The sequence below is a fragment of the Vespula vulgaris genome, chromosome 1, assembly GCF_905475345.1.
Source record: "Vespula vulgaris chromosome 1, iyVesVulg1.1, whole genome shotgun sequence".
NCBI lineage: Eukaryota > Metazoa > Arthropoda > Insecta > Hymenoptera > Vespidae > Vespula > Vespula vulgaris.
The window spans coordinates 9,842,729-9,856,487 of record NC_066586.1 but is presented as its reverse complement, the minus strand read 5'-3'; the positions used below and the strand labels follow the sequence as shown (position 1 = coordinate 9,856,487).

At 33.7% G+C, this 13,759-nt stretch overlaps 1 protein-coding gene and 1 long non-coding RNA gene across 10 annotated transcripts in view; one reads left to right on the top strand and one right to left on the bottom strand.

The window, feature by feature from the left end:
• Positions 1-223: 223 nt before the first annotated feature.
• Positions 224-13,759, top strand: part of LOC127067908 (telomerase-binding protein EST1A-like) — a 134,547-nt gene continuing 121,011 nt past the window's right edge. For 2 of the 9 annotated variants that reach the window (XM_051003410.1, XM_051003401.1), the window contains exons 1-16: positions 423-634; positions 1,414-1,855; positions 2,097-2,343; positions 2,444-2,695; positions 2,795-3,039; positions 3,141-3,329; positions 3,409-3,532; positions 3,610-3,776; positions 3,885-4,106; positions 4,215-4,556; positions 4,626-4,799; positions 4,879-5,403; positions 5,490-5,568; positions 5,648-5,758; positions 6,475-6,699; positions 6,859-6,920. In XM_051003410.1, the coding sequence (XP_050859367.1) occupies positions 568-634; positions 1,414-1,855; positions 2,097-2,343; positions 2,444-2,695; positions 2,795-3,039; positions 3,141-3,329; positions 3,409-3,532; positions 3,610-3,776; positions 3,885-4,106; positions 4,215-4,556; positions 4,626-4,799; positions 4,879-5,403; positions 5,490-5,568; positions 5,648-5,758; positions 6,475-6,699; positions 6,859-6,920 (3,473 nt within the window). In that variant the 5' untranslated portion in view covers positions 423-567. Of the gene's footprint in view, positions 372-422; positions 692-1,413; positions 1,856-2,096; positions 2,344-2,443; positions 2,696-2,794; positions 3,040-3,140; positions 3,330-3,408; positions 3,533-3,609; positions 3,777-3,884; positions 4,107-4,214; positions 4,557-4,625; positions 4,800-4,878; positions 5,404-5,489; positions 5,569-5,647; positions 5,759-6,474; positions 6,700-6,858; positions 6,921-13,759 lie in introns of those variants that run through there. The other 7 variants (XM_051003345.1, XM_051003339.1, XM_051003393.1 and 4 more) reach the window with 6 other exon arrangements.
• Positions 6,827-9,639, bottom strand: LOC127068135 (uncharacterized). The gene is made up of 2 exons (XR_007782830.1): positions 7,833-9,639; positions 6,827-6,937 (listed from the first exon to the last, which is right to left on the bottom strand). It is a non-coding gene; the product is annotated as an uncharacterized LOC127068135 (long non-coding RNA).

Sequence of the window (13,759 nt, the reverse complement as noted above, 5' to 3'; positions counted from 1 at the left end):
TTCATATTAATGTAAAATCTATAATTTAATACAAAATTGTTAGTAAATTATAAAAGAGAAGCTTATTTATTGTGTGATGGAATGGAAAATTACATTACGTTTCTAGATTAAGTCTTTATAAATAAGAGGAAATATTATCGCGTTTGCTATTGGTTGAACTTTACGTTTATATCGACTGTCTGTCATGAACTATATATTTTACATCTTAACTTTACGGTTTACATCTTTATAAAATTTTGTGTGATGGTCTTAAGCGAGAATTCAATAAAATGATTTTGAAACTTATTTTCTTGTTTTTTGATAAATACAATAGGATTTGATTCAGACGAGTAGAACCTCTGTGAATTTCAAGAAAGTTCAATTTTGCTTAAGTTTGTATTGTTTCTCAATTTATAACATATATCGTAAATAGGAAAGATATTTTTTGGTTATTCGTACAACGTAGAATATATAATTAGATAAAATAGTTCTATTAGTTCATAATGGATTAACATAAGTGTCTATCTCATGGTTATTCAATGATGACTATGACTTCACCTGGCATTCGTTGATTTCATAAAAATTTAGATGCGATTGTACTTCAATATGGCGAATCGCGACAAAGGACGCAAAAAGTGGGGAGGATTTTCACAAGGTACTTTAAGAGAAATAACATTTTCACGGGATTGTGCCAAAATTATATGGTGATTTTGTAAGCCAAATTTATAAATAAATAGTTATAGGGCCTGTGAATCTTCAGCAATTTTCGTTGGATAAACCCATAAAGCTAACCTCAAACAAACAAGCTAACCTAAAAATACAGAAGGCATTGTAATATGTAGTAGTTTACAAACATTTATTTCTGCTAAAATAAAACGTGCTAATATCCTTAATTATTTATGAAGTATACCTCGTTGCTATATAAGTGCTTTCAGTTTATGTGAATTATGTAACGATTTTTCAATATTCACATGTTAATTTCTAATTACTGTCAAGAATGTCAACAGGCCTTAGTATATATCGTAATATTATTGTATCCTATCGCTTGTATTTTTGTCTTAAAACTTGCACATAGATATAGATGTATTACAATAGGCATATAAATTCTAAAAGTGATAATACAATTGCAAAGAACTCAGCTTATCTTCTGTAATAAATGGAATGTTTATACTATGAACTAATATATTCGATTACAATAATCATTCTAAGTAAATTTTTAAACAGTATCAATCAGTTTGTTTGCTACTTACTACATGTATCTAATAAAATATCAAATTATAAATATATAATGTTATATTATAATAAATAATACTTTCCTATTTGCATTATACAGTTAAAAGTTAGTTACTTAACTAAAATAAATAATCATCAGTAAATATTTTAGTAAACTTTTCTTGATAATTTTAATAACTTTTTCTTGGTGTATATTTTCAGATAATATACAAAGTTCCAAATCAGAAAAAGAAAGATCAGTAGGAATGCGTGGAGGGTGTAATAGAGCACCACAAGCTTTATACAGACCTGGGAGTGGACCACTTCGAAAATCAGAGAAGTCTGCCGATGACTTCGATCATGAAAATAATTCACAAGTAAAATCAAAATCAACATCCGTCCAACATCGTTTAAAGCAATCACAGTCCAATAGATGCAGTCAAATGTACCACAGTCCACCATCATCTTATGCAGAAAATCCAAATGAAAAATTGAATGATATGCATATTAATCTTAAAAATGATGATAACAGTGATCAAGCACAAGATTCTTTTAAAAGTAACTATGGTGGAGATCTGAGAAGAAAAAGCAGGAAACCGGAACAGCAACTGTACGTACCTAAGAAAGTGAAGGAAGCATTGGCTGAACAGGATGTAGCGAATAGGTGATCTTTATTATTATCAGTATAAAGTTAGCATTTGTTTAGGAAAAGGGTAATTAACGGAAATTATTAATATGTAGTAAAATATCTGTGGTTTTGGTATCTATGTATATACAGTAAAATGACTCAAACACAAATTTAGGTATCATTCTAGACTTTGTTTTTTTAGACTACATTGTTTGTTGCTTTAGAAATGTCAGATTATCCTCTTTATTTCATATTAAACTTCTTTCTCCATTATTAGATTCGATCGTGATCATGAAAGAGAAGAAAGTGAAGATTGCGATTCTCATTCCAATCGTAGTTATAAAGGTCATAGACAGCGTAATCGTTCAGGTGGTCGCAGTGGTAGAGATGAACATGGAAAACGATTTTTGGGTAATCGTAGGAATCGTCATACCAATGAAAATGAAGAGAGTTGGAGGTCAGATTCTCCATTATCTACTAAAAATTATGGTAACAGACGAGATAATCCACGAGAAATTAGACAGGTTAGGAAATTTATGATTTGCTTCTTTGCGATATTGTAATTACTTAGAATTACTATATTAGATTTTACTTAATTGTAGTCCAAATATTTGTTATGATTAGGGTTCAGAACCTCTTTTTGTAACACCGAACAACTCAAATGATTTTTCTCGCACTCGAGATACACGTAGTGTAGAACCCGCTGGACATCCTGACAAATTTCAGGGTAAACCACCTTCAGGCAAAAAGAGTGCTTCTAATAAACTGGACTCTCTACCACCGCGTTTGCAAAAGAAGTATATGATCGACAATGGCTTAGCACCACCTAACAGTTCTTTTGCTTCTACGATCGAAGAGTCTTGGAATGGCACAACTGTAATGTTTCAAATAAATTCAATATATTCATTAGATAATTTTATAGATAATTTTATTTAATTATTAATATTATTTAATGTTATATGATATACATAATAGGGTTCATCAGTTTATTATCCACCTGCAATTCAACATTCACAAACTATGCAAAACTTGCCACCTTCTGGTCCATTACCACCTCAACCTTGTTGGTCTAATACTGTACCTGTACGAAGTAGAGGTAGAGGTAGACTTAGACCAGAAGAAATAGAAGGCCCAACCAATGTGTTTAGACCTGTTACTCCGGATCAGTATTCGGCTCCAAGTTCAAGATCTCATACTCCCAGTCAGGAATATACAAATCGGTAAAGTATTATCCATAAAATACTCGTATGTCAACATGATTTTATAACATTTCTTCTATCTAAAAGAGATATATTGATGCATGAATAATAACAATTAATAGGTCTTATGATCGTCGTGGTAGTAACAGTACAATGTATACAAGCATGGAAAGTTTAAGTCGTGCTGATAGTGTAATGTTGCCACCTCCAATATCTACATTATCTAGTTCAAATAGATGTCAGATTTCATCTGAGGAACAACATCATAATGCATCGTCTCCAATTTCTTCACAGCATCGTACTTATAATACGTAAGATTCAAGTCAAATCAATTAGGATATAGAGATTTGTTCTTTTATAGCTAAATTATAAATCGCTTTTTTTTCAAAGACAAAGAGTAAACAATTCAAATGAGGGTAAATCTATGGAGAAACAGCGTAGTCAGCAAATACTAAGTCCATCAAAAAGTGAACCTTTTAGTCTGTTACCTGATATGGCATCAGACCGCACTCTTGTGAGTATCGAGTCGAGCTGGTAATCCAGTTTAAATAATATGTGTTATATGGAAATTACTTTAGTACGTATTTATAGGATTGGAGTGAGGAAGTTGAATTAAGTGAGAAATTAGAAGCACAACACCTGAGTCGTAGTTCGTCTGTACAAAGTTTACGCGAAAGTGTAAGTTTATCTGGATCTCAATCAAAAAGAGAGGTTTACAAGCGAGGAAAAAAAAAGCGTGATAAGAAACATGCAGATCGGTAAATAGATACTAATGCACAGTTACTATTTCACTTTGTTCGTTATTTAATAAATTATTTTTTGTTTATATTCTTTTAATCATAAAACTATTCTACATTTCGTTTAAGGAACAATAGTTCAGATAAAACACGTGTAAATAGTCGTGATCGTCAAAATAATCAACAGAATAGAGAGAATGACAGTTATAACAATAATCAGAAAAATACCAATAATAACAAAAGATATGATCATAGAAGACATCGCAATATAATTCAACGTAGTCGTGAATCTAGTAAAGACAGAAATTATCGTAGTAGCAGTCGACATTACGAAGAACTGCATAGACCAAGGTAAATAATGTTAATCAATTAATTCCCCTTACACAGATGTGTGTACGCACGCACGTACGCACGAGTATGTTAATATATGCAACGTATTTTTAAATTTGCCCGATTTAGACCAGCAGATCGGCATTTAGATGAAAATTGGAGAACTGGACGGAAAATGTCTATATGCGATTCGGATGAAGGGAGACAAACTCCTAAAGTATCTTCTCATATTATCCCTACTCCATTATCAAATGCAAATTCAAATACAGCAATACGACAAGTATCCCCTACAGGATATACCAATACCCAAGCACCAGGAGTTTTGGTTTTACCAGAAACCAATCAATCGCCACCCAGCCATACTGTTTCTCGACAACAAGGCATTCAACAACAAAGAACATTGTTTGATCCTAATAATCCCAATAAGCCTATAGTTGTTACTTCTCCCGGTAGCAGAGCTATTTCGCAAAGGTAATTACGTTACGATTTCGGTATTTCTATGGTTAAATGTTATCATAAATCCGTTATATTTAATCTCAGAGAGAATCAAACGTCATCTCAAACTACGAGTATCCCTGTATTTCAATCTCATACGGGTATAGCACCTTACCATAATAATTTTCATGGAGCACCATTGGATGGAGTACCTTCGTCGTATACGACAGATCAGTTTGGCAATATGAGACCTTCCTGGTACGATCCTTGTTCAGAAAGGTGAGTTATAGCAAACACTAATCAATATATTTTTGTTTGATATAATATTTATACGATAATATTCTGGTGTGGTTAACAGTTTCCGGTCTACAAAAAATCCTTGCCTCTTGTTGGACATAGGCAGAGCAGATTTAGAATTACAATGGATGCTAAGTTCTGGTGGTTTTACAACAAATTGGGAGAGGGTGTCTTATATACGACACTTTCTTCAGGATAGCTTGCAAACATTGCTTAAGACTGATATCAAGTTCTGCCAAGCCGAGAATGTTGAACAACATTTTTGGAAAATATTGTTTTATAATATGATTGAAATGTTGAGGAAAGGAATGTCAAAAGAAAACTCAGAAAGCAAGGAGTATTACAAAAAGACGATGCTAAATATAATTGACGAGGGTACTATATACTTGGAAAATTTAATTACAGTACTTGAAAATACATATGACTTCAAGATACAAGCATTTCTCGCATCATCAACGCTACCTAAAGGTCTTGGAATCTTAGGTTTAGCTTTAGTGAGCGCACAAAAAATATTTCTCTTTCTGGGTGATTTAGCAAGGTACAGAGAACAAGCAAATGAAACTACAAATTACGGAAAATCAAGACAGTATGTATATAAATATTATCTAATATTTATAAAAAATACTTATAAAAGTGCAATGTTTGATTTTGTTCTAATTTATTTATTTAAAGATGGTATTCAAAAGCACAACAAATCAACCCAAAGAATGGAAGACCTTATAATCAACTTGCTTTATTGGCACATTATGCCGTATGTAGCATTATATCTATATGATAGAATAAAAATTATAGTTTTGCTCGTGTCTAATTTTATATTCCTTTTTTTTCAGAAACGAAAATTGGACGCAGTATATTACTATATGCGATCACTGATGGCGTCTAATCCTTTTCACTCTGCTAGGGAAAGTTTGCTAGCGCTTTTTGATGAAAATAGGAAAAAGGTATGGTCATAAGACATTTAAAACATGTTTCGTATTGTTTGTGATGATACTAACGTCAATATTTTAATTTTGTTTTGCTGCCAGTATCTACATTATGTAAGTAAATTTCGATACTTGGTGTGAGTCCCTAAATATCATACATTACACCACGGCCAGAGCTTTAGTAGATATTTTCATTCTACAACTTCTTTTTTTGTGCACTTTCCAGTTTTTATGTGAATATTTCTATGCACTACCAACAACTTTCATTTATAGAGTAATAATTTATTCGGAAGAAAATTATACAGTTATAAAAAGTATGTTCGCAAAAGTATCTGAAATAATCGAATTTGTAGTAGATTCGAGGTGCAATGGTTTAATGCACTTTCCTTTTCTTTTTTCACAAAACAGTTCATGTATCTTTTTTTAGTTGCTGCTGCACTACGATATAACATATCGGCATGCATCCTTCTTCTAGTCGTAGGAAGCTATTAGTTAATTAAAAGATACAAGTACTGAACAGTACGACTATTTAAGTTTCACTTAAAAAGTTATATATTTGTATCTTTTAAAAGTTTGTAATTGAGAGATTAAGATTTCGTAGTAAAAAAAAGGACATTCAGTTTTTATTGTTCCTCATTCATTATCTCTCAATTACAAGACGCATCACATTGTTCATAACTTGAACTAGCAACGAAATAAAACCTACGTACTTATGATAAATGCAATTTTAACAGTACGAATCTACGGAACGTAAACGTAAGGAAGAGAGGGAATGGAAAGAAAGAGCCAGGATGAAAGAAAAAGAAGGAGCAAATAACATTGGAGGAGGATTAAGACGAGAAATATGGATTCATCCAGGTGGTAGAAGAGTTAGGCGTACAACCACGGCAGCTAGTACTACCGATTCAAGATTGGCACAAAGTGATTTAGAAGAATTAGCACAATTGACGAGTGTTGAAGTAAGTTAATAAAATGTTTTAAATTATTACATTTATTAATTCTTTACATGGTAACATTATATAATTTTATAGTTCAATAAAACACAATTACATATAATTATTACTGTTTTATAATAAAAAATATCAATTTATAATAAAAATTTTTATTTTGTTTATCAGGTGAATAAACGTTTTGTTACATCCTATCTCCACGTACATGGGAAGTTGATCACCAAAATAGGGCAAGTATTACCAACATCTATATATACAAGTTATAGTTTGTTAGTATTTCTCTTGGCCTTTATTTAGATATGCAAAAGTATCTTAAAGGTATCTATGATTTGTACGTGTGTATGTGTTTTTTCTTTTAAAAAGAAGTAACGGAATAGTTGATAAAAAATTATTCATAAAAATTTATTCACAAAAAGACTTAACAGGTAAGAACGTTGAATAGTTTCAAGACACATTTGTAAATCTACGTAAATGGAATATACAGGATTTCAAAGGCTAAATAGATCGTTTAGTTAACAGCCAACGCGCGTCAGCGTATGTGATACGAAACTTTTTGCATATATGTTTTACTTTAAGATATTTCCTCAAATGGATAAATGAGTTATTTCGAAAGATAACTGTTAGCTCTTAGAATGAAAATATTCATAAAGAGATAAAAGAAATGTTTTAGTACCGTTCGAAGAAACGCCAGACGATTTGTTTTTTGTCATTGTCAAGTTCAAGAAATTATGGATTTGGTCGTTGTAAATATTAGTTTTTGTAGACATATTTAAAATAGGAATATAAACTGTAATGTACATACTAATGACATATAGATCTACATACGAATGGTTATTCGATAAATTATCGTTCCTTAACAACATACGTTAGATCAGTAAAGATAAACGATTTCTTACTGTGCGATAAGAAGGAATTAAATTTAGCTATAATTTATCATTTGTTATAGCGTAGAATTATATTACAAATTAACTCACGGTGGTGATTGTACCGCAGGATTTCGATTCTAGTTTGTATCGATAATTTATCAAGAAAATTAAAAAATCGCGAAGAAATTATTTTACTTGAAGGAATAGGTATCTCACGATTCTTTGTTATTTTGTTGACGTAGTGATGTAACTTCTTTTGTGTAGAGTTCAACGTACCATATCGAATAAAGGGTTCCGAGTTCCCAGTCTCGCAAACTCGTGACAAAGGATGACATGATATTTAGACTCGGTAGATGATCATAGAAATAGCCACTTGTTTCGTGTAATTACGTTCTAAAAGAAATTATAGAAGTTAATGCGAAAAATAAAAAGAAATAAAAGTTAGTGTTGTAGATGGGATAACATTTGCAGGATTTCGTCGATGAAATTTGGAAATGAATATACGTTAAATTTTCAGTAGAACTCGAGAAATTTTCGTCGCTTCGAGCCATCGAACATTGACCTTAGTCTTTTGAGTTTACTTTCACCTCATCCTGTTACACGTTGCGCTCTTGTTATGACCTTGCACTTGAAACTGTGTTCTCTCTCACGTGCATAAGAATATTCTTTCTATACAATTACATAAGTGCTTAATTTCTCATTGAATTGATCTCATTCTACTAGTTTTATTCAATTTAACTTGTCAATTTATTTATTTATTTCTTTTTTTTTTTTTGTTACTTTCTAAAGATTCGGGTTGCGTCTGGATTGCATTGTCTTCTTTCATCAGAAAGAAAGAGTCTCGTATTTTATATTTTTTATTGTCGTACTGACACTACACGTAGTGAAGGTGATGATTTAGATTAGTAAAAGACTTCAAGTTCATGATATTTACGAGCAGGTGTGGAGCAGTAACTAGTTGATAAGGTGTGTTCAGGGAGTATATTTTAGTTGCGGTTGAAGGGTTCATAGCGATCGTGTATGCCAAAGATGAGGAGGGCTGGCGTGTGAGCCCTTTCTTTGGTGGCGGTTCGATGGTGCGCTTGACTGCCTGCCCGACTGCCCGATATTTGCATCTCGTAAAGGCCATAGAAGTTAGGCCTTCTCTCTTCCCCCTTTTCGCTTGCGACATATCGGATAACAGAATAACGAAAAGTCAGCTTCTTGTTTCCATCTCTCTTTCCCCTCTCTTCCGCGTGTTTACTGGATGTGACGTTTGCAATAGGGTACATTCAGTGCCCTTTGTTCGGTAACCACCTTTGCCGACACTACCAACCGATCAACCCAACCGTCGTCTCATCGACTGGTATTCAGATGCACTCGGTGTTCTGATAAAGATGTCTCTCTCAGTTGGCGTGAAATTGGAAACCCTTTGAATATGCGTACGGACAAAGATCTCGTTGATTCCCTGGTCTATTGCTTCGAATCGACCAGTTCGAATTAATTCGTATCGGAGAGAGAGGAATATCGCCGACATGTCGAACGATGTCGTAACGAGAATGGTAATCATCGTTATATTGGTAATCGAAGAGCACAAGTACAAACATACATACATGCAGTTCAACCGTCTGAAAATTGTTAATAACAGCGGACTTGTCAGGAAAGTGTTAATTGATGATCTCCTGGCGCCAGGACTCGATTATCCCGACAAAAACGTTTTTGCCAAGGTTGTCGGATAATCGTGTAGTCTAACCTTGTGCCCGCAGAGTATATCTTTTTTTTACCTTAGATAGAGCGACGTCATTCCCGTCAATAGAGTAACCTTTTTTATTATTTACACTTTTTTATATTTACAGTGAAACACTCTCAACTTTTTTATTCGATGCTAGTTATTTCTGAAGTGAATTCCAATGGGTATAAACGAGACTATGCTTAACTTCTTTAGCTTATGCTCGCTAACCGAGTAGTATCGAATGAACATGTCGTTGTAAATTAAAAACTATCGTCTGGTTTCATACGAGAGATACTAAACGCGAGAATCTTACTCGTTCTCGTTATCTCTCAGAGCAGTCGATATTCCGCGATATATCGGGATATAATAGCGATTACCTTCTACCAACTAGCAAACGTTATCGCGTATATCTATACTACGATCTATAAATTACGCTTGTTCTTTCGTGAGATGTATTTCACATATTCAAGAATTTATATATATTCTCAGCGTTATTTAAATAGTAATTTTAAAATTGTATGTGCACTGTTGACCAATCGTCCGCGGCTAGATGGACGAAAGATCACAATACTAGACGATATAATAAAAAATATAATACAAAATAGACGATATTCGGCGACTCGAATTTATCAGTATCGTAATATCTGCTCTTAGTGGCAAATTTAAGTATAAGCAGTGGAAGCGGTCGTTTCGACTCCTTAGAGGCTATATTCGCCAATGTCTATTCTATAAGAAAGTTGTTTGTAGTGCGAACGCGTGGATTTAATTCAATGTATTAAATTGTTTCTTTCGCTATCTGCACGCAGCTGTTTTATCTGGCAGTGTTTAAAAACGAAAGAAACTTTATTTTAGAATATTTCATTGGTCACAGCAGTCAGCGAGTTATACGAGCAATGCAAAGATGACTCGTTTGATCGTCGAGTTCGGTCGCTTGGTTTTTTGATCGTTCGTCGATTTGGTTGCCGGCGATTGTTCGATAATGCGCATTCAGTTTTAGATATACATTCGGTATATCTACTATTTATCGGTATTGATCGATATACCAAAAATAAATATCAAATTATGCTCGATATATATTTTTGAATAAACCAAGAACGGAGATCCTTAGCGAAATTGACCGAATCTCAGGGATCTATTAGCAAGAGAATAAGGATTGGTCAGTTTCAACGTAACATCCTGGGCGGCGTTTCCTTTCTTGTTAGTAACTTTACTCATGGTATGATCAGCAACTGGAACGGACATGCGGAGGAACGTAGACGAAGTTTTCAATTTACTCAAGGGCTCCGCACGCTCGCTCGCAACATAATTGGTTCTGCGATCAGGAAGTAAGGAAAGAAGGAGGATAAGGAGGAGGAGGTGGTTTGCTCCCGCGACCCGTAGAATACACTTACGATCTATAATTGGAATTGTTACTGAACTGGTGCCATTGGTTAGGCGGTTGTTACCGCGTTGTACGTGCATCGTATGGACTTACCTACAGGTCTCTTTGCGGTCGAGAAAGAGAGAGGTAGAAAGAACATATATGTGCAAATGGAAAGGTGGGAAGAAGCGGGTGGCTCTCCGCGCTCGATCGCATGTTCTTCGTTCGCATCTCACCAGCTTTTGCCGTATCCATCCATTGCTGCTGTTATTACTGCTGTTATCGTAATAGATTTGATTCATTACCAGTTGGCCAACTATATTTCATTGTACTGGGATCTTTTTGCTCGACGTTTTTACAAGGTTCATTAGCAAGACAATCTTCTTCGTGTATTGTCAAAAAACGTTGTACTGTGGTTAGATATCTTTACGAGCATCTATTATTCGAGTTAATAGAGGAAAACAGAATTATTAAAAATTTTCTTGTTAAGCGCATATATGGGAAAAGGAGAAAATGAGATGGTTGAAATCATTCGTTGCGAATACGTGCGAGATGGATTCGCTTATTCGTGCTACTCGAGGAAGAGCGAAAGGAGTTGAAAAAAAAAGAGGGAGATAAAAAGGCAAGAAGAACGGCAGAGTGAAGAACCGAACGAAAGAGACAGTGCGCGTGCGCGTTACATATACAGACACAGGAAGTTAAAGAGTACGAGTGTAAGCTACGGCATAAGGCCTCGGCTGGTAACACACATAGCTTTCTGATGGTCGTTTACCCGCGGCCGTCGTGTGACGACCCCGCCCGCTTCAAGGACACCCTCGGACACCGCAGCCTCGGACCAGTACCCGAGCGTCTTCAACGAACGACCGCGCGTATGCATCTTCCTATAAGACTATCTGAATTTCTCTTGACCATTCAACAGACTTTGATGGACTTGGTCGAACTGCTTTATTCGTCGAATTGATTCTGTTGTCGACGTTACGTTATTTGATATCGACATTGATACAGACGTATGTGTATTTCTTTTCGAGTTTACTTATCGAGTAAAATATTTTGTCACTTTTAGTATTCTAGGTATAGGAAAGTTTCGTTCTAGTATACCTATATTTGGTGATCAAGCTGATTTCGTATAAATCGATGCATATATTTAGATACTTTTCTCGAGAACATAGATACATGACATTTTCTTGTGAATGTTAGGAATAATGAACATTTTAAATGGAGTATCGGATCATCGTTAACTTCAGTAGTGCCTTAGTCGTTATTCTGCTTCCGAAGAGAAAACATTCTAGAATAAAAATCACACTTAAAATAAAAAATATCTTATTACGACTAAAGAAAATTTTATTCACGATTTTCATATTTTTTGTCTACAAATAATTTATTGTTCATATAGGATTTTAATATTTGGAAATCTGCATTATGTTTTACATGAATTGTTTAGATACTAAGATACCGTTTAAATGGAGCATTAGGTGTACATTATTCTCTGATTTTATTACATTTCACGTGTCGCCAATTGTGGGATACTGCGTATTTTGATAATTAATCGATTAAACGCCTGTGTGTACAATGATCATTTAATCTTTCAACTTTAAACTGACAGATCGTTCGTTGTTGTCGAACTAATTTATTAATCGATCATAATTATTGTGTTAAATTGAAAAAAATTTCTCTCTCTCACTCTTTGTCTCTCTCTCTCCTCCCCTCCTTCTTTCTCCTTGTTAGGAAAAGAAGAGAAGAATTTGGTTTTCAGTGGGTTCCATCTGTGAAAGCACAGAAGTAATCCTTGGTATATACGATCCTTCTTTGGAATTATCCTCGCAAACGTACCGAGTTATTTCCGTCCGAGATCTTAATTAACAATCGCATCCCATGTTAAGCGTAAAACAAAAGTACCGGAATACCGGAGAAACTTGATTTCCAGAGATGCTACGACATGAGCCTACCTCTATTACTCCTTTTGCGTAATAAAGCGAAAGCACTGTCATTGAGTTTACTTCGCTAATATAAATGAAGGACGTTTCGACGACTTTCTGTTAAACGTTAACACGTGATTTATTTTGAATATCACGACGGAATACATGACCGATAATGTTACTTTATTATGAGTACAATATTGTTGAAAAATCGATGAAGATTGTCATAACCGTCGTCTTATTTTTATCGAAGAACGTTGAGTGGTTCGATGATAAACATTTGAAATTGTAAACAAAGTAGGAAGAAAGTAACGAAATGAAAATATTCGAAATCTTTTTGTAATTTTTCCGAAGAAGAAAAGCTTTTTGTTATTGAATATTTTTACAAAAATGGAATCTTTTACGAATAATAATCGAATAGATGATTGGAGAATTCTCTGTAATTTTCATAATAAAAAGAAGAAATAAGATGAAAGAATAAAAAAGAACGGCGGAGGGCAAACTATAATCATTCGTTGATTTATGATCAGCCAAAATTACGCGTACAAAATGAAAGTTATAAATTTCTTAAAGTCGTCTGGTTAAGGATTAAGGAAATACAGGTGCTTTTTTCGCAGTGGGCGTGTCTTTTATTCAAAGGAATTCGATGAACCATTTCAACTGGTTCTTTTCTAATAGTTTTATTTTCAAAAAGTTTTATCCTATTTGGCGAATCTATAATATATATGTAATATGTATATAATATATATATATTATTCTTATGTTATATACATTCTAATGTTATATACATTATTCTTACAATTAATCAAACACTCAATCTCGACAATTTTTTTTAACGAGATATAAAGAAGAATATTATATACTCTATTGCAAAATCAAGTCGTTAGAATGACGTTCCTTACGTTGATATTAACGCGTCAAATGTTAACTTTGATCCGAACATGGATTTTGCTCAAATCAAAATTAACATTTAATTTTTTTGCTGAACATTTATCGTTTTATCGAATGTATTTTTTCGTTTTCCGGAGTGCATAGAAATGTGTCAACATTATAAATGCGAATTAAGTTATAATAATGAGCAAATAATTGTGTCCATCGCTTCCACATGTTGGTATTCATGACTTTGTCCGAAGATCTTGAATCTTGAGTCATCTCCTGAAGCATTCTTGCGGTGCTCAAAGCTACATTCAAGCTTATCCATTAAAACTTTATTTTT